General features: G+C 41.8%; 1 protein-coding gene across 2 annotated transcripts in view; it reads right to left on the bottom strand.

Annotated features, from left to right (window-relative positions):
• The window catches only part of CRIM1 (cysteine rich transmembrane BMP regulator 1), a 155,017-nt gene extending 146,161 nt beyond the window's left edge, over positions 1 to 8,856 (bottom strand). For both annotated transcript variants that reach the window (XM_008493977.2, XM_030447108.1), the window contains exon 1: positions 8,141 to 8,856. In XM_008493977.2, the coding sequence (XP_008492199.2) occupies positions 8,141 to 8,492 (352 nt within the window). In that variant the 5' untranslated portion in view covers positions 8,493 to 8,856. The remainder of the gene's footprint in view (positions 1 to 8,140) is intronic.
• Positions 8,857 to 24,113: the final 15,257 nt, after the last annotated feature.

The following is a 24,113-nucleotide window of genomic DNA, read 5'->3' as shown; positions in this document are numbered from 1 at the left end:
CCCCACCACTCCAGCACACTGGTACACACAACAGCACTGTCAGATCAGTGGTATTCATTATGATGGAATGAGGCTCTGGACAGATCCTGCAAACTTTCTAAAATTAAAAAAGGAAATACTTCTCTGCCAGTAGGCTTTGGCTTCTCTTTGAACAGGAAAAAAAGAACGATGGAAAGGAAATTCATGTTTTGGAGGAGCTGAACAATAGAAATGACTAATCACCACTAAAGAATGCTTGAAACCCAGCCCCAGACCTTGAAAAGCAGCAGAAGGGAAGAGTAGCCTTGAAGTGACTTTGAGCTCATGTATTGGCTGCAATCCTCTCCCCTCTCACAACCTATTCCTTCCCTGAAGTCATAAACTGGGGACTAGAGCTGGTAAGACAGACAGCTGAGAGCTCTATGATAAGACAGTTTTTCCACTTTTTTTGCCAAACTCCACTTTCCAAGATCAAACCTTCATGTGGAATGCACATCAGTATAAAAGGGTTTTGCAACCTCCTGATAATATTTCTAGTCAAAGCTAGAAAGCAAAACTGTACCATACCATTTAGATACTTCAGAAACACCATACATGCAGGGCTTGTCTCAAATTTGACTGCCTGCTTTATCTTCAGACTGGAGCATGTATCTGAGGTGATCAAATCCCTGTGTCTTAAGGTAGTTATTTCATACTAAGGAATGCAGAAAGTATTTAAACAAACCAGCTTTCCACTCAGTTATCAGAAACTCCACAGAAGCAGTGAGAAAAGCAAGAAGATAAATGGAGGTGTTTAGTGAAACACGTGATGTGGACAAATACTTCAATTTTTAAGTTTTTCCTTGCCTACATGTTGTCCTAACGTGTTGTACGGTTTAATTTTCAGTCCTCCAGGTATCACCTACCAACCAGTTTTCTTTGAGGATTTGGGGGGTTTTGTTTGGTTTGGGTTTTAAAGATTTTCACTACTGGGGCTTCCCCAGCAAGACTGAATTATATTTCCATAGTTTTTGCCCCAAAGATGGACTGAAATTATTAGTAATTACTTTTGAAGTGACCCCCAGGCATTTAGGCACCCAAGAAAAGACTTGTAAATCAGTTATTTCACTCTTGTGATCAGAACCACATCTGTCTGTAAATGGTTGACTGAAATAATACACAGTGTCCCAGGGTTTCATTGGTCAAGCACAGCCTCTGCCCTGATTACAATGAGCATGGACAGCAGTGTTTCAGCTGTCCTAGCAGATCTTTAACCTTGGAATCTTTAATCTTGGAAACTCTTTATAAAAAGTAATTGCTAAAGCTTCAGCAAAGGGCTAAACCTTCAAACTCATTTTTCAAAGGAGGCTTACATTCCCTCCCCACCCTGCCAGAAGTTGCACACTGTACTCACACACTGCACAAGCTTGCAGGGAAAGCAGCATGCACCAAATTCACAGCAAAAAGGAGCTGGTTGGCAGCTTGCTCAAGCTGCTCTGCAGATGCAAAGCAGACAAGAGTAGGTAAAGGTTTGACCAAGACCAGTTCTGAAGCAGTGCTATGAATACAACAAAGGAACAGTCCATACTATAAGAAACCCAATATCCTAAAAACTTTTTGCCACTGTCCCCTCAAATCATTACATTGCATTACTGAACATCAGAACTACAGGATGTATCAGAAGAGTTACAGCCCATTTCTTAGTCACAAAAGTCTGCAGGAAAAACTCTATATACCCTAGATTTAGAATTAGCATCAAAACTTTTTTCCTTTTTCTAAAGCCTTAGTGACAGATACCAACTTAAGTCTATTATCAAAGCAGCACATTTTACATTAGCCCATGCAATACCATTATAAATATTATCAGTGATCTTAAGATTTTTTTATCAACAGCCCATCACCAGTTGAGAGAAGAAACTACTCCACATGCATCACCCACGCCTTTCTGGAAAAAACCCAAACTCCTTACCAGAGCACAACATAGGCTGTACCAAAACCCTGAAATTTAATTTGTTGCAATGATAAAAGACTCAAAAGATTGGGCTCTCTGATTCAGGAAACATTACACTTCTTAGATTTTTCACTCCCTAAAAAACCAACCAACTAAACAAAACCCCACCAAGTTTATCAGTATCAAGGTAGCTGTATAAGGCTTTAAATTTTTGAAAATTAGTTAAGAACATGGGAATGTGTGTGTGCCTTTGAGCCAGTGCTGCTCCTGTCCACAACTCCCCTGTTTGTTTTTCCCCTGTGCTACTCCCTTGTTTGTTTTCTTATTGAAAGACCTGCACACTAATGACCCAAAAGGTCTGAACATAATTAGCATTTTCTGAAGTCCTTAGTGTAGCCAGTGAAAGCTGCTGCTGGGGAATGAATATTGCCTCTGGTAAAGGTGTGAACTGCCTTCCATTCATCTCAATACATTACTAAGGGCTCACTTCCTTCAAACGTGGTCCAACTAGTCTGTTTAGATTAGCTTAAGACTCCCTCAGGGACCACTTCTTAATCCGTATGCTTATGTGGAATTAATCTAGATAGCCTTTATACACAGTTATCTTCCCATCTTAGTTTACATGGTACATTTCTCCATATGCCTAAGCTTTTTCTTATGTCAGTATCCCTCAGTTTTCCAAATTGCACACATAATCCCAAAAGGCAGACTGAAAACCTAATACTGTTGAACTAGGCAATTGGTGCTACCTGAAGTCTCAGGAGAACCCCCTGAGTCGACCATTTCCAAGCTTATGTTCCCTGGGATTAAATGCCTTCTTAATGAAAGCAGTTTAGAAATCACAAGAGACATTAATAGGTCACTTCCACAGAGATTTAATCCATTAAAACAGAGAAACATTTGGTCCCATCTGTAAGACACTGTAACTTTATTCATTAAGATGAAGAATTCTTGAGGGGGTGCAAAGAAAGGAAGAGAAAGGCCATTTTTAAACCATATTAATGGATTAATTATTGCATAACTTGCCTGTCGGTCAAATACATTTTGGTTGACTAAGTACTATATAAGAAGTAAATTATGCAAGTATTCTTTGAATCAACTAGAGGGTATTTAAAACTTCAAACATGCCTGGAGGGCTGAAATTACTGACAGGTTTGAAGGTAGTTTAAAAAAAAAAGAATCTTTATAAGCAGCACAATATTGGGTAATCTGATGAAATAACCATATTCTATAGGGAAAATATAACATCAGCAGAACATGCTTGGCAAACAGTCATGCAAGATCAAATGGTTTTAAAAAGGAAAAAATAAATAAGAGTATTCCTCTTAATTGAGTAATGCACCCTATCCATGATATGATTGCTATTTTAAACAGAAAAAAACCTGCAAATTCCCCTCTTCATATTTGTTGGGCTTCTCCATTTACCTGTCTTGAACCAAGTGGTTTCTAAAAATCAAAACATGATGGCCAGAAATAGAAAGGAAACCATTTCCAAGTCAAATAAGCACCTGATCTAATTCAAATTCCATGCCACACTCAAAGTTATGTGTTCTTACTGATGTTGAGATTTCAGCATTGACACAAGTTAGAGTAGAAATAGCTTACAAATTATGCAGCCTGTGCATAGGAAGTTGGCATGTGCCTAAAAGGTCTTTTCTGAGGGGAGGGGGCAAAGCAGTTTTAGTAGTGGTCAAGACTAGCATATCAGAAGCTGAACACTTGCCAAGGGATTACTTCTCATTCCATTTTCACAAGTTCAGTAATCTTTCAAGTTTTTAATTTTTTTTTTTACATCATGAACAATTTTTCCAGTTTTCCTCCAATTGCCTGGATTGCTGGCAGTTTTTGAACCAAGTATCTTGACTGTCTTCATGCCAACACGATCATTTGGCTCACCACTTCATCAGTATAACCAAATCATCAGTTATTCCACTTTTTGTTAGTGGAGGAAGTTCTCTATACACATGTGGACATCAGAAATATTTGGACATTTCCCCAGTCATTCCCTACATAACAAAGTAAAAAAAACAGTTAAGAAATATGGGCATCACTGTTCAATCAGATATAAAAAACAAGTTACTTTCATGCAACTTCTAAATCACATGAATCTCAGCAACTAGTAGTTGAAGCAAAATACTGCCTGATGTTTAGGGGTCTGGACAGCACCACAGGCAAGAAGCCCAGCATGTTGCATAAAAGTCTCTCTGGAGACAAAGCACCATGTTCTAGTCTTTGGGTCCACTGACCCATTAGAAACAGAGCATGGGACCAAAACCAACTGTAAACAAGGTCCTCCCAAGGGTACTTACTACCTGCAGAAGCCACAAGCAGCAGCATCAGTTGTAGTAAAAATAGCAGCAAGTCTGTAAGCACATTGTTCTTACTTCAGAAAAGCAGAAGAGAAATCTGTGTAAACTGACGTCCAAGCAAAACCAAACTAAAACATTTTACATCTCCTCCTCCCAGCTGTGAAAAAAAACAAGTTTTTAGAAATTCATTTCTTCTAGTCAGCTTCGGTTTCATTATGTTTTGGTTACATATGATATACTGTGCCTTTACATATCATACTTTACTACATGTTCCTGGAGGAAGACAGTTCACAATAGGCTTAAAGGTGGGTAAGGGAACACCTTGGTAATACTCCAAGCTCCCAAAAAAATGAAGTGAACAGATAGGACAAACTTCTACCATCATCCTAGGCAATTAACCCACATGCTTCCTGATTATTCACCTAAAATTTCCTATAGCAGCTTCTCCTGGTCCTGAGGGTACCTCAGCTCAGAAGTGACTTGCCAGACAAACAAGCCTCAAGTGGGGGAGGCAACCTTAAATTAGCTGCAATAAGCAAAAAGAATATAGCAATAACTGTATGGCCCCCACCAAACATACAAAAAAAAAACCCCAAACAAAAGAAACCAAGAACCCCAAACTCCACCAAAACAAAACCCCCAAAGTATTACACTTTAAGTAAGCTACTGGAGCAGAAATACCCTCTTTCAATGGCCACATAGGGGCTAGTTTATACCCAGGTGTATTCTCAAAGGAATTTAAGGACACAGTAAAGATAATAGTTTTGTTAACATTGCATTTCAAATATATGTATAACAAAAATGTAAGCTATGGTTCTACTACACAGTTTAAAAAGAAAATAATAAATTGGCTCATCTGCAGCATTATTGCATATGCTACTGCTCTGCCTTAGCAAAGTTCAGCAAAGCATCAAGGCTTCCTCATCTAAGAACTGAGGAAGTGCTGTAACAGGGGAAATAAGAGAGTCATCTCAAAAAATGCCTTCACAGAGTAACAGAACTTATTTGGCAGAGCTTTTTCCAAGGCTTTCCAGTTCCCCAGAAGGCAAAAGCCCTGTCCAGCTGGACTGCTGCAGAAGCCAATGCTAACGTGTTTCTGGAGAACTCCAAACTAATTAGGAGGTGGGTCTAAGTCTATCTCCAAACACAGAAAGCAAGTGCAGTCCCTGCTTTGAACTCACAATTCCCAAATGGTAAAAGTGTTTGGAAGAGGCTCTAGGCTCTCAATGCCTCACTGCCATCCAGCAGCATCCCTAGCCTAGAGGTTTTTATAGTCTCCAAAGGTTGCCCTTCAGAAAAAGTACCCACCCATGCTGGGGAAATCTGTCCTCAAAATTATTTCTTACCCAAAACATTGAGGAAGGGTATTCCTATACTTCAGGACAAAGCCATGAACTGAAACTTAGAACTGCATAAAGATGTGAATAGTTAAGGTGGTGAGGTGAATGGTGACTTCCTTCAGGTTTTAGAAGGGTAGAGAAAATAACCTAGAATCAGCAACAGATTTAGTTAATAAACACTGATTTAACAAAGCCTTCTCCATTCCCAGTTTCAGAAGGAGAAGCTATCATGGACAGGTACCACAGAAATTTCTCCATCAGGTGTTAGCGAGTTCACATATGCAGAGTGTATTAAATATTAAGTTAACAGACAAGTGTTGCTACCTGCTGCAATTCAAACTCTAAGTTTTCTGTGGCCTAGTATATGTTGGTACTCTGAAATAAGACACTGCTGAAGCTTCAAAAATTGTAAAAAAGTATGCTTATAACTACAGCCAGTAGGGGTCATTTCAGTGTAAAAAATTGCAGTGGAAGGAAAAGGCTACAGACAGGAAGGAGAGTAAATAACATCAATTTCTACTCATGCAGTTCTGTAAGTCACTTCCATTTCCTCCTCCCTGAACTGAGGTAGAAAAGGCTTTGCATTCCCAGTAGACATGATAAAAGAAAAAGCAGCCTTTATTCCATTAATGGATAAAGGCATGACTTAGTACTACCCACACATCAGTCATCACCAGTCTAGCCTGTTGCATACGTGCCTGTAAAATGCCTAACTGGTTAGGGCACAAAAATCAAAAAAACAGGCAATCAACCTAATTTTAGTGATCAAAGGTAGTACAGCAAGTCCCCTTTCCTCCTTGCTGCCAGCCCTTATGCACAATACACACCATTAAGAACTACATTACTGCTCTTGTTTAGAAAGAAGCAGTTGCCTGACCATTCAATAATAGGTATTCCAGGACTATTTGTAAGGCTGACAGTTCATCTGGGTTGCTTTTCATTTCTGAGACTGGAAATTAAACAGATAACTTATCTCCCTGACTATAGGGACAGCTGGAACTATGTCCTAAGCACAACACTAATTGAAATGCAATCTTTCCAACAAATGCTTCATACTATTTCCAACAGTAGATGGGACGTGTTACAAGTTGAACTACAGCAACGTACAGATTGCATCACTTCAAAGGAATGAATACTCCTAAACTGCCAGAGACATCCGTACTGTGATACAGTAAGGGAGTGGGAACATTAAGGCATTTAATGACTGCAGGCTTAGTTCCTTTAACCAAGGGGTAGGGAAGAAGATGTTTAAGCCAAGCTTCTACTGGAAAACACACAAAAAAAGGAAACTCGTCCAAAACTCAGTAGGTTTTTGAAGGAACTTTTCCCTCTTTGGTTGTATTTCTCTAAAACTGCTCCAACACATACTAAAAATAATGAGACTACAACATTCAGCAACATGGTATCAGCCAAGGTCTTCGAAGTAATTTAGGGCCATTTTTAACTGTTTAACAACAGAGTTTTTAACCCTAGAGCTGGCTATACCCCAGAAACAACTGCAGAGGCTGATGGAATGGGTCATAGCACAGGCAGAACACTGCTCTGCTGGGGTTTGCAGTTCATTTGTGAGGGAGGCAAATGGAATAAAGCTCAGCTGCCCACTAAAATGACCCGTTCTAGCTCTCTCGAAACAGCGCATCATGCTAAGTGTAAGTTTTTTAGAAAGATGATGCCTCCCCAGCTCTCTGGACTTTCTGCTGCCCTCTACCCGCCGAGGGGAGACTGCCTCCGGCTCCTTTTCCAGAACTGTCGAGGCTCCCGCTCCCACTCTCACATGCACTTACACATACCCAAAACTACTGGATATTTATAATTTCTTTACAGCGCCATGTTTTCCCTCAACTTGTGGGAAAAGGGGGTGGGATGGAAAAAGCAAAAGAAGACTAGGGATTGTCTTTGGCCTTAAGTTATATATGTAAAAAACAAAACAAACAAACAAACAAAAAACAAACCAAAGGAATCTGAGGGACTCTGATAGATACAGAATTTAAGGGGGTGTGTGAATTCTTGCATTTCATAACGACTCATCACCTATCAAGCAAGCGGCAGGAAGCAAAAGTGGCTTTGAGGAGTTCCGCCGTAGGGATTTCTCTCTACTCCTTGATGCTGCAGGAGAGAAAAAGCCATCCCTTACCATCATACACCAAGTAGAGCAGGCGGGGAGATATTAAAGGACAGGAACAGGAAGGAAAACTTGACAACAGATGATGGGCTTTTGTGTTGCCTTAGAGAGGAGGGAATCCGGAACAGGCATCATGTGTGCCCGACTGACCTCCGCAGATTTCCATCTGCCAAACCCTCTATCAAGGAATTTTCCGTGGGCATCGGTTGTTGGTATAAGCTATTAGCAAACGGGTGAAGCGCTACAGAAAAAGAGAAGAGCCTAGAAGTTTAAGCTAAGCAAATGAAGGGTGAAAGTTCTAAACAGGAAGGTTGCGGGAGGAAAGCTTACAAGACACGCTTGCAGATGGGACAGGAGGGAGTCATTGGGGAAAGGAGAGCGCACCGGCGCTTTCCCTCCCCGCCGCCAGCGGGTACCCCCACGCCGGGGGATGGATGAATGATGTCCCGCCGCCTCTCACCTTCACAGACGCCCACTTCGTACTCCGTGATGGAGTCCCCGTTGAGCGGGGGTCGGATGACACAGCGCAACCCCCGGTCGCAAGCTCCGTGCAGCCCGTAGACTCCCCCGCAGCTCTCGTTACGCTGTCGAGCGCACATGAAACAGCAACCGCAGATCCCCAGCACGATGCTACCGGGGCAACTCTTCGGTTCTTCGCATTTGGATTCGTCGCAGGGTAAGCAGACCAGAGCCCGCGTACCCGACTCTCCCAGCAGCAGGGCCAGAAGAAACAGCCACCCCGTCGCCGCCAGGTGCCAGCCGCCGTCTCCGCCCGGGCGTCTCCTCCCCGCCGAGACCGCTGCCAGGTACATCCCGGCCGCCGCAGCCCGGCCTGGGCCGGGGGGAGCCTCTCCGAAGCCCCCTTCGCCGGGCGGCGGACCCGTGCGTGCCGCGGCTCCTTCCCGCCGCCCCCGCCTCCGGCCCCCCGAGGAAAGTTTCCTCTCGCGGCGGCGGCAGCCGCTTCAGCCAAACTTCTCCGGGCGGCGGCGGCTCCGCCCGCTGCCCGTCTGGGAAGCGGCGTCCGTCAGTCCGCTCGTCTCTGCGATCCCGGTCCCGTCGCACCGTCCAGGCCGACTGCGAGGCGCTCCGCGCCTGAGCGACTACGAAGGAGCCCCTGGGCCAGGCGGCGGCTGCTTCTGCCCCGCTCGCTGCCCGAGTCCCGACTCCCCTCCTGCCTTCGACTCGACTCGCCCCGCTCCGAGTGCGCCCTCTGCCCTTCCCCCATTGGGCGGTGATCGCCTTAGCCCCGCCCCGCCCGCCTGCTCGGGCCTTCTCATTGGATTCCGCCCAGAATGGCCCCGCCCACTCCTTCTCCCGCCCCTCAGCCTCCTCTCCCCTCCCCATTCTCCCCGCAGCCCCAGATCCTGGGGCTGGGGAGAGACGCAGCGGAGGCGAGGAGAAGCCTGGGCCCCACGGCGGCCGCCGCCTCCCCCAGCCCCTCCCTTCCCTCTCCCGGGGCTCTGAGCGCGGAGCGGAGCAAGGTTGCGGCGCCAGACCCTGGGGACCGGCTGACGGAGGCCCGGGAGACATCTCTGCCTGCAGGGGACACCGGGGCTGGGGAGGGAGAGGGCCCCTCGAAGGGCGCAGCCACAGCAGGGCGACGGCGGAGGGAGTCTCCAAAGGGGCCTCGCGTCCCCGGCCGCTTTGGCGATAGCCTCCTCCTCTTCCTCCGCCTGCTCCCCCGAGGGGCGCGGGGATCCGGCATGAGGAGCGGCTTAACGCCTTCTCAGCCCCTGCGCCTCTGGAGGGGGAGAGCCGCTCGCTCCGCTCCCTCCCTCGTCCCGTCCTTGTAGCCGGGCCCCTGGTCCCCTCCAGGTGCCCCGTGGGTGCGGAGCCGAGGCGGGGGCGGGAAGGGGGCTGCGCTGCCGCCTCTTAACGGCTGCTGTCCCGGGCCGCCCCGCCGCTCGCTTGTAAACAAGCAGAGGTGTTGCGACGCGCCCGTGGACCTCCGCACTCCGAAGCGCCCCTGGGTCAGCAAGAGGTCTTCGCTGGCCGCCCGCGGCTACCGGCCGGTCCCCTTACTGGGCGGCTGCCCAGAGACGGCCGGGGTGCCTCCGGAGCGGCCCGGGGCAGGCAGCCGCGGCGCTGCCGGTGCTGTACAGCGCGGCCCGGGGAAGGCCGGGAGCGGGAGGTGCGGTTGCAGCAGCGCTGCCGCTCTGGGCCCGTCGGCTGGGGCCGGAGCCCAGCGCTGCCCGGCGGCGCGGGAGGCCTGTGGGCGCCCCCGGAGGATCGGTCGGCGGCATCGCTCGACGTTCCGCTCGCTCCGGCGGAGTGCGGCAGGAGGGAACTGTCTGCCCCCCGCAGGGACGGAGCGACCGGAGGGAAAACAAACCGAACGGTGTTGCCGAAAGGCAACCGCGGACTTGTCTCCGCTCGGTAACCGCAGGAAATCGGGAGGTTGTTGCCTTCACAAGGGCAGCCTCTCGGTACAACCGAGGATCAAGATCCGCCGCTGCCCTTTGGTGTGACCTGCCCAGGGTGCGAAGGCAGGTCCGGGTGCAACTAGTTCGGCTGTCAGAACCGCCTGAAGCCGTGGGGCTGGAGAGAACGGATGCGGTTACTCGGCAGGTGGGGGCCGGGCTTGGAGAAAGTCTTGAGATGTGCGATCTGGTGCCAGCGATGTGGGAAATGTTAGGAGAGAGGTTCTGGAAACTTGATGCGGGTTATTGCAGAAAGTGCTAAGGTATGGCTTCTACAGTCTTGCTTTAGGAAGAAACCGCTCTTGGGTTAATGGAGGAGCTGATCCGTAAGGGCAGAACTCCCCTTTGGCAAAGCAAAAGACAAGTTGCCAGTAATAGGAGAAGAAACTATAGCACAAAGCTTTGTCAGCACTAGCGTACCTTTTTGGTGTGTTTTAAAAAGCACTGTAATTCCCTGTCGTTCACTCCAGCCTAAGTACTTCCCAGTAACAAAGGTTCCCAGTCAGTAGCACAGGCCCATTAATAATGGAAACAGTACAGCTGTGTAATATGGTGCTGAAAAATAAAGCATTTCCATATTTGTCTAAAAGAAAATTTTCCATATTTGTCTAAAGCATTTACCTTTTTTTGTACAGTATTAAAATTTTTTTATCATATCAGAATAGCTGATTATATTCTGATCCATTCAAAACTTAAACTAAGTTGTAGGAGATTAGTTTTCAAGAGCTACAGATATTTTAATTAGCCCTGATAGTCTGCAAGACTTTTGTCTGTTTTATAGTGAAATGTCATTATTGTGATAAAACTCTTACTAATACAGCATACATTTCATGGATTAGGGCCATTCAGCTGACATATCTCGACAACAAATGGACAATGAGAAGCAGCCATCTGCTGGGACATCAGTGTTTGAACCGATACTGTGCTACGTTTTTTTAAATAGATTTTTCTAAGTAAATGGTAAGATGATCTCATTAAAGGCACTGTGTTTTGTTACAAACAAACCCAATGCATGTTTGAGAACAAAAACTACTGTGTGCTCCTGTGCTCTGGAAAGCCCTAAGTCAGGAAAGGACCCTGAAGGTCATATTAGACAAGTGCTCTCACTCCGAATGTTACAGCAAATGGACGATGCTCCCGGGTGCAGCAGCACACCGAGCAGTAAGTTTTGTACTGTTTCCTCAAAAATGCAGGTTCTTCCCTCAGCCTTTTCGTGTCAGTTTGCCGAAGCACCTGCAGGGGTCAGAGTATTTTTGATTCACCAGAAGTTTCCACCAAAAAGCCCACGGTGATTTGGATGAGAGCAGTTCCTAAAAACATACTGCTTCCTATGAACTGGAAACACTGCCTTTTGGTCATGTCTTTTACTGACCAGGCACACGAAGGGGTTTTACCTTCTATGTATAGAAACACTGAGATTGCTTTCTGAATAAGGAACACAATTCCTGCAGCTGTATTTTTAAAACAGTGTTCACAACCCTGAGATTGGGCAGAGAGGAATCAAAAAAGCAATTACAGTGCCGGACAGTATGCTGCGCAGTACAATACATGATTAGACACTTGAATTCAGTAGGGTTAATTTATCAAAAGATGAAAAGTGAACTGATTACAGTGTACTAATGCCTTCATGTGGAAAAATGAACTGATCTATGAAAAATATGTAGGTATTTTTCCAGGACTTGTGAACATAGCCAGGATGGTAATCCCAGACATGTTGGATTGCACGCACAGGCTGTTCAGTGTTTCCCAGACATCCCAGACCTACCAGTCATGTACTGTACTGATGTGCAGTATACTCAGTGCACAAAGAATTCATTGGACCTACTGTGTCTGTTTGCCTGTGTGGGAATGAACAAAGAAGTGCTAGAAGCAGTACAAAAACAGATGAAGAGGACAGCTATGGGCAGCTTAGATAAGAATGTTGTAGGGCCCTGAGAAACAGGGAGCAAACTTTTGAGCTGACTGCCAAATGAGAGAGGCTTCAGCTGAAAGCAGGATTAGCACCGTGCTTCATAGACTGTTTACTCAGTGATAGTTTCACATGTGGGAGCAAAACACAGAAATATTTATGGAACAACCCAAAATGTAGGATTCTTGTCTCTTATGCCTTGCCCTTTAGGTACAAGTCACAAACTGCATGTGCGTGTGCTTATCTTTCCCTTTTCTGGCCCCAGGAATCTGAATATTTCATTGCACAGTGGCACCAATTCAACAGGAAAGGTAAGAGAAGGCTCCTGCCCCAAGCCTGAGAAGGGTCCATAGGGACAATGAGGTACTCCTTGGAATTCAGCAAATCTACTATCTGATGATTTCACAAGAAATGTGAATATCTCTGCTTTCCCCAGGGATATTCCTTACAGGGGAAATTTGTCTGCTGCTGCTTCTTCCTGCCTCTTGATTTATTAAGCGGTCTTCTGGTCCAAATAGCTTAGGTGCAAGTAGAATGAGCTACTGAGTGAAATCCACCTCTTAATTTTCCCTAGAAACAGGTTAGTAAATACTGCTAAATAAAACTGTGGGAGGAAGAAAAGCATTCTGATAACAGGCTGTAGCAGCTGAAATTTCCTGGGCTTGTTTTCCTGTAGTGTTAGTGTTGTACCGAAGCCACACAGAGGCTGGATGTAACTGAATGGAGCTGTATTGCTTTCTTGGTCATCATATAACGTGGAGCTTTTGCTCACAGTGCTACGAGAATACTACTACCCCCTTCACTGATTCCTCAGTCCTGTTCTCATGTACTCACTCCCCTTCCTACTGGTAAATCTCCCCATGTGAAAAATAGATGTTCAGCATAAATCTCCCAATATTCACAATAATGACAAATGAAATGTAGATTTCATTTTATGACATAGGTGAAGATAACATTTATACTACCAGAAATAAAAACATCCCACCCCCCAACACTAAGTATCAAAATGCCTTCATTTTGTTGCAAAAGATTGTTTCTGCTGTGCATGTATATACTGGTAACTCCTTACATTCTCTGAAGTTTGGGGACATTGGTGATTTAAATACAAAAGTTATACTTTTTTTTTCTAAGCAAATGTTTTTTCTCTGCTTCATTGTGTCTTAGTTTCATATTAAATTCCTTTTTTATTCTTCACTCTGCTAAGATCGTTTGTGTCTCCTTTGTAGCAATCTCTTGACATAAACTCTTTCGAAAACAGGTTATACACATGAGCAATCTCTACTCCCAGAAAAAAAGGATCAAGATGAAACCTGCCACTAATACAAGTGTTGCTGAATCAGTCTAAAACACAGGAGACTAGTTTCTGTCTTCTTCACAGAGATACCAAGGACTTACTCCATTAGTAGCTGCCAGGTGTTTCAAAACCCTTAAGTGGAAAATGGTGGCGAACTAGGGAAGTGAATATGAGAATTCATTTTAATAGAAACAGTCTTTTTAAGAATTGTCTTGAACCAGTTCATAATAAATAAATAAATATCCTATCAGGTAGTCTCTCTTGAGTTTTTTCAGCCCTATAATCTTTCCCTGTCAGTTGAATCTTGGGACAGCTCTGCAGTTCAGAATTTAAATCCAGAATAACTGACAGGCAGAGTTGTTTGTAGCTTTTCCTTAATACATCTGTGATTGCTTATATGGAACAAGTAGAAGTAAAAGGACTTGCTTTTCTAATGACCTCAGAGCAACTGCATAAGCAATTTTAAAATACAGTTGCATGATAGATTTACTTGTGTCTGCTTTTTCACAAATTTAGAAACTATACATGAATAAAAAGTAAGCAAGTTATAAATTAGTAGGACTGACCATTTGCAGCTGTAGCTCTTCACTTTTCACTTAAACCACAGAAATTGTTATGCATTCAACTGGAGGATTTTTTCAGAGCTGAACACTTTATAACATATATGCTAAAAATTACAAGGTTAAAGAACAAGAGGGTCAATATCTGTTTAAACCTATCTACTAGAAGCATATCAGCATAAATAACTGCTAAATCTAGGAATGGAATTTGGTATTTAAATTGATCAAACTCAAGGTCACATTTTAGCTTCAAGCACAAAGAAAATATTTTTAACAAATAAGCATAAGTAGCATGGAAATACAATTTGCTGTCAGTTTACAAAAGGGAAGTCTTTTAAACCTGTGTGTCATTCTAGGGAATATATGCATTCTTATTACAGAAAATCTGGCCACCAGAAAAGTGGGTGGATTAGATCAGTGTCCACAATACTTTTCACAGTGCTGCATATTGATAAGATTTGAAATGTTAAAAATGTAAAACTGAAAATACAGTGTTTATTTCACTGCAATCTGAAGTATAAAATAGAAGAAATCAAATAGGATGAGAGAAAAACTGGATGTGATCTAAAATCTGTCATAGCTAAGTCCCTAGCTTACTATGTCCAAGGCAAGTTCATAAAGTTCTAGGTAAGGTTTTTTCCAAATCTGAACATGGTTTTGATCTATCAAAGGAAAAGGAGGAGTGGCTGAAGTTGGTGGGTGAAGACTAAGCTGGTGGATAGCTGATTACCAAGGTAAGTCAAACCCTGGCTGTAATACTCTTTATTTCAGCTCAAATTCATCAAGTCTTGACTGATATTCAAACTCTTCAAATAACTGAATCAAATAGGAGCAAAATGGCTTATCCTCTGGTTTGCAGCCGAATCAAATGCTAAAAGGAAGGTTGCTTAAATATGGGTGGATAGGTGGCAACCTTATTCAGACACCATTGAAAAAAGATTTTTTAAAAAGAATATTAATGATAATGAAGGTCTCCCATTTTTCTAGGAAGATTTTTATCTATAAGACATCTGTAAAATATATCTTCTGGGTGAGAAATTTCACTTCAACAGGTACATTCATATGTGTATGGTCCTAGTTGGCTCTGGATTATCAAGAGTAACCTGAAAACAGGAAAAAGAAACCACCCCAAAACCCAACCCTAGCCCCAAACCCACAGGAAGTGCAAGGAGGGATCGTACAAGGAGATTGCAGAGGGGAAGAGAGTGGGCTGGTGACAGCAGTGACTGTGGGGGGGGTGGGGACCCAGGTGGGTGTGGGGTATTTCAGGGTGGCAGCATCCTAAAAAGACAACTCTCTGCTCACAGACATGAGCTGGCTCATGCTGGGCTCCTCGGGTGTCCCTGGCCTTGGAACATGGTTAATCCCTAACCCAGACATCCATCAGTAGATGATCAAGAGGCAACTGTAGCTGATGCTGCTTCTCAGCCTCTGAGCTTCCTGATAAGGTTTTCTATGGCTTTTTCTGGGCAGCATTGCATCCTCTGGCTGTATTCTCACTTTTGCCAGGGGTTATTCAGACAACATCAGTCTGGCCCTAAACTTCTATAGCAAATTAAAACCATTTTCGATGATTTTATTGAAGCTTTCGTTCCAAGAAATCACAGAGTATTTCCACTGTTTTTCCTAGCTCTTTCTAGATTTTAATCCTGATAAATGTAACTGGCCATAAAAGCCATGTAACCTTGCTGAGTTATTTCCATTCATGTCTATAATCACCTTGATTTCTGCAGGTTTAATTAGCAAAAACATTAGCAAAAATGTTTAGGACGAAGTTAAAGACTATTCTGATTGTTATAACTTCACATATGCCAAATTAAGCAGTTTGCCTTCTGATATCTACCAAGTATGTTGAGGAAATCAGATTTTGCTAGTTCATCCATCTATCCTAGGAAGCAAATGTTGCTTATGAGAGTAAAGCAGAGACGTTTTATCAAAGCAAAGCAGTATTTCTATAAATTGTTTCAGCTTCATTATTTCTCCTGATGGATAGTAAGTAGCCATCTTAACTGTTCAGCTTTATAACAGCTTGGTTAGAGCTATGAACAGCTTGGATAACATTTGCAAAGTCCATATGCCTAAAGGTACTATAGTGTGGTTAGAGTGAGAGAAAAAGGCCAGAACAAATCAGCATTCATATCCATTGCTTGGTCTGTGTTAATTTTTATAACATCTTAGGGCAAAAAAATCCAAGTTATTATTTTTTTTAAGGGACGCAGGCCTGACTTATCCATTGTAGGTTTTTTTCCACTAGTATTTTCTTATTCATGTTGTGATATTAGTTGGCCTCCCAGGGCTGGTTTCAGTATATTAGCAATTATTATTTGCTAACTTCTGTTTTGTTTTTTTTTTCTTTACATAATTAGAAATATGGTGGCTTGTCTTGCTAATTGCCAAGTAGATTGAGGAAATTTGTAAGTCCAGATTTCATTATTGGCTTCAACAAATGCTAATGTATTCAGCCTGTATCAGAAAATACTCAGCATCATGCCAGATCATGGATCTTTACTTTCAGTCTACAGGCAGACATGCTGAATAGAGTTCCTTCTCCTGGCTGAAAGAAGCAAATGGACATTGCTATACCCAGTGTTTTGAACAGCATTTATCTTTTCAAGTCTGAACTTGGAGTCTCAAGCTCAGGGACTTGGGTAGGTGTCAAGGTAACAAACAGGAAGGTAAGACAGCTTGGTTATAACCAGGACAGTGATACAGTCAGGAAGAAAACAGAGAATTGCTTTTAAAAATATTTCTGACTCATGAAGTTAATATTTCACCCAAAGTTGGAAAAATGATGGTGAAAGGAAACAAGCCCTGAACAGCAGAGAAACCTCCTCAATAAGAAAGACTGGAAGGAGGGTGGTTTGATTAGTGTGGGTGGTAAAGAGGAGGTAGACATGAAAGTTTTCTCAAGCCAGGGGAAAGATGAAGTGTAAGCAGTTATGAGGAACAGCATCCTACCGCTGGTAGGAACTTGCAAGATGTTAGCAGTTTCCTGGACATTCCCAATTCTGTCACTTCCTAATACTAAAAACACAAGACATCACTGGTATTAGTCTCCCTAGTCTTCCCTCTTAACATATAGGGCATTAATGTCACTAGAGTGGTCCCCTTTAAAGCAGAAGGGTTTTCCTCTCATTAAATCTTCAGGTCATCATTGCTTCTGAGCTTAAGCATTTCTCCCACTCCAGGAAACCCCTTACTTATGGGATTCTATCTCCACAGCTGATGAATTTATAACCTGTGCCCAGGTTAACCTGGCTGTAGACTGAGTAGGCAGATTTTGCAATGCTTTAACTCATGATAGGGGGACGTTTAGGTTGGACATTAGAAAGAATTTCTTTACGGAGAGGGTGATCAGGCATTGGAATGGGCTGCCCAGGGAAGTAGTGGATTCTCCATCCCTGGAGATATTTAAAAAGAGACTGGATGTGGCACTCAGTGCCATAGTCTAGTAACTGCAGTGGTAGTGGATCAAGGGTTGGACTTGATGATCTCTGAGGTCCCTTCCAACCCAGCCAATTCTATGCTTCTATGATAGTGATTGTATTTATCAAACAGACTTTCTAGCATTTAATGTAGTGAATGTATTCCCCTGAGGGCTTGACTGACATATTTTTGCCTTTTTGTATTTTTATTTTTAAGAATTTTTTTTTTCAAAAAAGAATATAAAGAGTGCTTAGGTGACAAATTTGGAAAGAAAAATCAGCTCTAACAAGTCAGGCTTTGAATTCAACCAGAAACACTGGATTTTCAAACAACAAGCAGATCACACCTGGGTCCATTATACAGAACACATGCAGCCTTTTCACACTCTGCCTCAGCTACAGTCCACCATAGGGAAGTGTAGCACTGTCACCAACTTGACTTGAGTTGTAGGAATTTTTTTCTCAGCCTTCAGCTGGATCTCCTGGTCAGATTGCGACTTGATTGCTGTTCCAGTCCTGTTGTCATCCTATTATTTGTAGAACACGTTAGGAGGATAAAACCACAGATAGTGTCTCAAAACCATAAGCAGGTGAGCAGGAGAAGGACAAAAATCCACAAGTCACCCAACAGACCTGAAAGAGACTCAGAACAACTGGCAGCAGGATGTAACCAAAGTACAGGTCCTTCCTACATCTTTGGATCAATTTCTCTATCCAGTGTTAAGCAATGGCAAAAGCACCTCCAGTCATGTATGTTCCTTTCTTTGGTCATCCAATATTGGTTTCAGCAGATCAAGCCCCTTTATGTACGTTCCTTTACCAATAATATTTCCTTATCTCTCAGTTTACAACTTTTTTTTTCCTCTTTCATGCATGCAAGCATTTTCCTTGATTCAGCTCAAGTGATGCAACTAGGATCATGTTTTGTAGAGAATCCTTCAGAATGAATACAAGCAAAATATATAAATGTACTCTTAATTCTTAAAGTTCTGTAGGTATTTACTCTCAACATAGCAATTTTAAGGCACAACTAAACTTTAAAAATAGAAACAAAAATTAATTCTGCAGCTGAAGCTTAAAACTATAATTACACATCATGCAGTATTTCAAGTCCACCTGCTTATCCAAATTATTATGTCATATCTTTGATCTTTTGTATTTGTTGTAAGAAGGGAAGGTCTTCATAGCCCTACATGGAAGGCTACAGTTAAAGTAGTATTTACTCACTGCTAAGGTTGCATCAAGAAGCACCTCATCCAGGAAATTTAAAGAAATAAAATAAGAAAATAAGGAAAAGAATGCTTATGCTTTTCTTTCTACTTCAACACTATCTAAAATGCCATAAAAAATGAGCTGTAGTACTTCACAAAGCTTTTATTTCCACTTACCACAGAAACCAAAATGGAACATAAACCCCAACTTTAAGCTTCCACTGTAATTTATGAAATTTTGATAATGGCCTGGTATGGTATCAACTGAGCAACTCATCTGCCTTTCATACACTGGCAAAGATATTCCCCTTAATTCTGCATAAATCTGCATAACTTCTATTGAAGAGCCAGCCTCATCAGGGCAGGAACCAACTGGTGGTGGGATGAACGCAGTGGTAAATGCACACACAGTGTTCCATGGGAAAGGAGAAGGAGGCAAAAATCAATGCCCAGTTCATCTGGTGGCTGTCACCAGGGCTCAATAATGAGGAGTGCTCAGCCCTGGCTGATGGGCAATCAGCTGTAAGGTACCTTCTTACAACGGAGGCAAAGCAATCATTACAAACTCTGCAGTGTGTATAGACACTTGTCTTTCAGATACTGATTTTAAATGTCCTTCCTTCTTGTGGCAAGAGGAGGGTGGGATATTATCTTGCTCTTTGTAGGGGAGTTATCATAAAATGCTTTTGATATGATAGAAAATTCCTCGGTGAATTATATATCTACTTAATAGTTATCATTAGCAAACATATCAGGAGACCTTTTATACCTCCCTGTAAATGGCAGCAGAAAGCATTCAGTGGCTTTTCTGTGTTAGAGCTTCTGGGTTTGTCATAAAAGGAAATGAGGTATATGTGGAAACTTCTAATAGCAGCTAAAGGTAGTGAGAGAAGGTATTTTTCCTTTTAGTGTAGAAAATAATCTCCCTGAGTTTCTAGAGTATTAGGAAAGTCTTTTTTTGTTGTTGTTTTGCTTTTTTTTGTATTAACAAGCAAGCCAGGGCAGATTTGTCGCTGGTATCTCTGGGTTCAGTCTGGCTGAGTAGAGAAATACAACAGAGGGAAAACGTGGTGGTGCAGAAGAAGACTTAAAGTAATGTAGATTTGTTTTTCTTTTTTCTTTTTACAAAATAGGCAAAGAGAAAATGCTAACAATGAAAACTCTTTGGATATTTATTATTCTGTCTGTATCAATTAATTTTTCCAGATCACCATGAATAATTCAGACATCTTACTTTATATTCCATGCTTTGCCTTCTTGCTATTTAAATGCAGTTTTTACCAAGTGAAATTTAAAGCTTAAGAGTGCCAAAGAGAGTATTGGTTCAACTGTGGCTGTCTGGTGAACATATTTTTAATAGAAAAATCTTCATTTGGCTTGCTTCTGAAGCCCTCTGAGGCTAACTTTTGCTTACAAGAACTTTATGCACACATAACTAGAGGACTGAACACCCACTGAAGCTGATAGAAATGCTCTAATTAACTTCATCAGGTTCTAGCTAATAATTACTTATGTGAAATATATGTATTTCTCTTTTCTTCTGAACTTTGATGTAATAAACTTGGCTTTTGGTAGGCACAGAAGCATGTGCAAGGCTGTACAGCTTCTTTTCATTCTAAATCTAACTGGTCTCAGAATTTTTATACGTATATATTAATAATTTAGCTGGACTGTAACCATGACAATATTGATAGCATATGTAGAAGAAATACAAGACTGCTTAACCAGGAAGAGTCAACATTTAGAATATTACCAGGATATTTGGAATTCTCAGATGTGAACTACATGTTGGATATTAATATTCTTTCTTATTAAAAAAACTATTAGAGGTTAATTTTTTATCTGTTCTTTTCCTATGATACATTTGCCTGTCAATAGCCTCATCCATTTAACAGTCATGACATGTATAAAAGGTTAAACCTGACAGTTGTCCTTTAAATTATATTCCTTTAAATGCCAAAGTGTGTGTCTTTATTTAAACCTTCTGCTGGAGAAAATATTCACTGGGGAGCTGTGTTGACTTGATCTCAGATTCTTCTTAGACTTTGTATTTGAGCCTATTCAGGGCAGTCGGGGCTGATTTTTCACTTCCTGGGACTTCCCTGCAAAGTCCTTCATATCTGATATGGAAATATTTGATTAAATTGCAACCATATTATCTGAAATTAATGTTTGGAGCTCAGATCAGAGCAATCAGGTGTCCTGCCTTTTGCAAAACTTCCCCTTCATTTAAAAACACTGTTATATTTCTGCCTGCTTTCTGAATGACTTTCTCCTGTGTTTTATAGTGCAGAGCATTTGTTCATTTCAGTCAAAGCAAAGGTGCAGCAGTGCCACAAAATGAGCTTTGTCAACGATCTGGGGACAGTGCAGATGACTGCTGCTGCTTGCTGTGGCCTGTGTTTCAGATGAGTCAGAATCAGAGCTCAGGTTCTACCGTGTACTGGAAGTTTCTGTCGGGTGGGATGGATTACTGCTGCTGGGTAAAAACTAAAAGAAATCAGAAATTGTCAATATAGCATTGGGTAAAGGGTGCAGGAGAAAAAGGTTCTTCAGTAGTCCCAGGACTCCATTTAGATGTTTTTTTCTGCTTCTCTCACAGCTACAGTGTGTACAGAACATTTCCTGTCTCTTGATTACTGTTGCTAGAACAGCAACAAAATAACCAGGATCCTTAAAAATCACATTGAAATGGGCAATGTTAATGTTAGTTAAAACACTGTTTCTAAATGTACTTATATTTGCTATTCTTTCTTCCGGATCTTTCTCCTGGAAATACAAAGATCAAAACTATATTGTTAAAACATCCCAAATATTAAAGCCTGAAAATCCAGTGACTACAAATAAAAATACTCTTGACCTAAAATAACAAACAGAAGATAATTTCTACAGGTGCCTAGCAAACGGTGAACTTCAAAAATGTCTATTGTGACAAAAATGTCACAAATTCATGTTATTTCTCTGATGTTTTAAATACAATTAGAACCACTGCTGTAGAGGGAAGGAGTGGCTGTGGGGGAAGAGAAGGTCTGGTCATCACTGCATCACAGGGACAAGATGTGACAGGGAGGCTGGCACCAGGTGACTCTTTGCCACTTGGATAGTACAGCTTTCTTCACAGTTCAAGGCACCACTGGTTCCCAGTCTCATCTCAAGTACTGGGACCTTTTGGAAAAAAATATCCACAAATCAGTCTTTAGTTAGCTGGAACTCCCTTGTGGACTAAAAAGAAGTCTTACTAAAAACAGACAAATTCTCTCTAAGAGCCAGGGAAGTATGCAGTCTAAAGCAATGGAAACGTGGGCAATTTTTTTTTCTTTCCCCTAAATGTGGACTTTTATAAAGAGGTATGTGATGGGCAGGTTTAAAAGCACACAATTTCTACAGGTAGAGTTGTAGCTATGTCTGTTCACACAGTCCTATAAAATTGAAATATAATTTATATTGAACCTTGGAAAAAAAGTCCTACAAAATACTTCTATATTTTGAATATTTAAGAGAGCTCATTTCTAGTTGGAGTTAGCTCTATCATGTTGTATTTAAGTTACCTCGAAGATTATGGGGTTTATTTAAAGCACTGTGTGCATCACCACACCAGCTACAATTGTCCCTGGTTCTTACACAAACCACCACAGCATAAATTTTTAGCAGAGTTCCTCCTACACTTTCACATCTTTAAAATTAATTCTTTTTTCAGTTTTGATGGATCACAAGTTTTGTTAGGCTCAGAGGACAATGAAAAATGCATTCATCCAAATGCACTTTTTTTTTGATGCTGCATTTTTTATCCAGAGTGGAAACTTAGCTCAGGCTCTAAATGCAGTCTTTGCAAAGTACATGGATGTTTAGTGTGCTTTCATAAAAACACAAGTGCAAGCTTAGTAGGGAAATGTAAGTAATAGACTAAGGAAGTAAGAGAAAAAGAAGGAAGAACCAGCTCAGAACAGAGACTGAATATGCAGTCTGGTGTACAGCATCTTCTGCTGCCACACGCATAACACAAAAAGATGGGGAATGAATGCTGCCAGTTGGTGGAAGTTGTAGTTAATAGAGTACATCTTCTTTTGACATTAATTTGCCTTTATCACATCAGTGAACAACAGCATGTTCTGTCTTGGGAAAATAGATATTTTATCACATACATTAAGATTAAGTATTAATTAAAATAATTTGTTCAAATACCACTTTTTGTATGAAGCACATTTGGTAACTGATAATGTGATTCAGTTATCCAGATTCCCGGAAATAAAAGCATATGTGCTCAACAATACATTTTTAGTTAAAGTTTCTTCATTTTATACAATAGCAAACACCAGCAAATGCAACAACCACATTTTGCTAAGGCATGGGAGGTATGGCAGCAATGATAATATTGTTCCTCAGTGACCATTCACCCACATCAGCAAATGTCAGCTAGAAATCTGAAAGATAATGACAATTTTACAATTTTTGTACTCCCAGAAATGCAGATGAGAAAGCTCAACATCTTCACATGTATCCAAATGTGCACTGCATTATCACATGAAGTCTTAACAAGTCAACCAACTGTTAGGAAATTCAGTCAGAAAACAGAAAATGAATTATTCAATACAATCTGAAAGAGTTTTTCTTCAAAAGGGTGACACTAATTTCTGCTGCATTACACAAAGAAACTTGCTTCCCAGCCAAAGACTCTGAAGGAGTTTTGTGGTTTTTTTCCTGGTTGTTGTTATTTTTAGATATATATATATATTTTTTTTTTTTTCAAGTTGGTTTTAGTTTGGTTGGGTTTTGGTTTGGTTTTGGGCGTTTTTGGTTCAGCTGGCAAAATCAATCCCAGACAAGAAGGCAATCTGAAAATTTTTATTTCATTTCACCGAGATTAAAATCTGGAAAACTGAATAGAACCCAGTTCCTTCAGCCTGGGGATATCTTCTTTTTGAGTGTCTAAAGCTGAGATGTCTTGGTAGAATTCAGTTGTTAGGTTTGCCACTTGTAAAGCAGTTTCCAGATGCACTCCAATAAAGGTCAGGGAGAAGGAGAATTACATTTGTAGTGATATTACTGACAGGGTTTCTCCTCATGCCCAGGAAGGGGGAACTGGTGAGGAGATCCTTTTTCTACCTGAGAGGCCTTGAACTTGTATTATTCTCCTTCCTGTGCAGTGCTTCTGCCATGTGGCACAGACTCTCTTCAGTCAGAGATGCTCCACCTTGTATTAGAGCACGATATTTTAGCCCAGATGTTCCTTGCCTTTGCCATCCACCAAGCACTATACTCTTTATCTATCTCTCTTTTTCTGAATAGGCCACTCCCAGTGAATGATATCAGTTACAGACATGGAGAAAGCCCCATTTCCATTTCATCAGGAAATAGTGAGGGGATAGTGAGACCCTGCAGTAACATCAGTTCAAAACTTCTCAGGAAGCTGGAGCACAGCATTCACCTCCCACCTCTCATCTGGATGGTCTAACTACAGAGCCCAGCCCCTCTTTTCTTTGACTTACAGAAACACTGATACGTTGATTAATTTTGGATATTTGCCAATGACTACTTTTTACTTTTGATTCTATAGAATAATAGTATCATAAAATTATTTTGTTTAGAAAGGACCTTAAAGATCATCTATTTTAAA

This window comes from Calypte anna, chromosome 3, assembly GCF_003957555.1.
Source record: "Calypte anna isolate BGI_N300 chromosome 3, bCalAnn1_v1.p, whole genome shotgun sequence".
Lineage (NCBI taxonomy): Eukaryota > Metazoa > Chordata > Aves > Apodiformes > Trochilidae > Calypte > Calypte anna.
The sequence above is the reverse complement of the archived record's forward strand: the minus strand, read 5'-3'. Positions and strand labels throughout refer to the sequence as shown.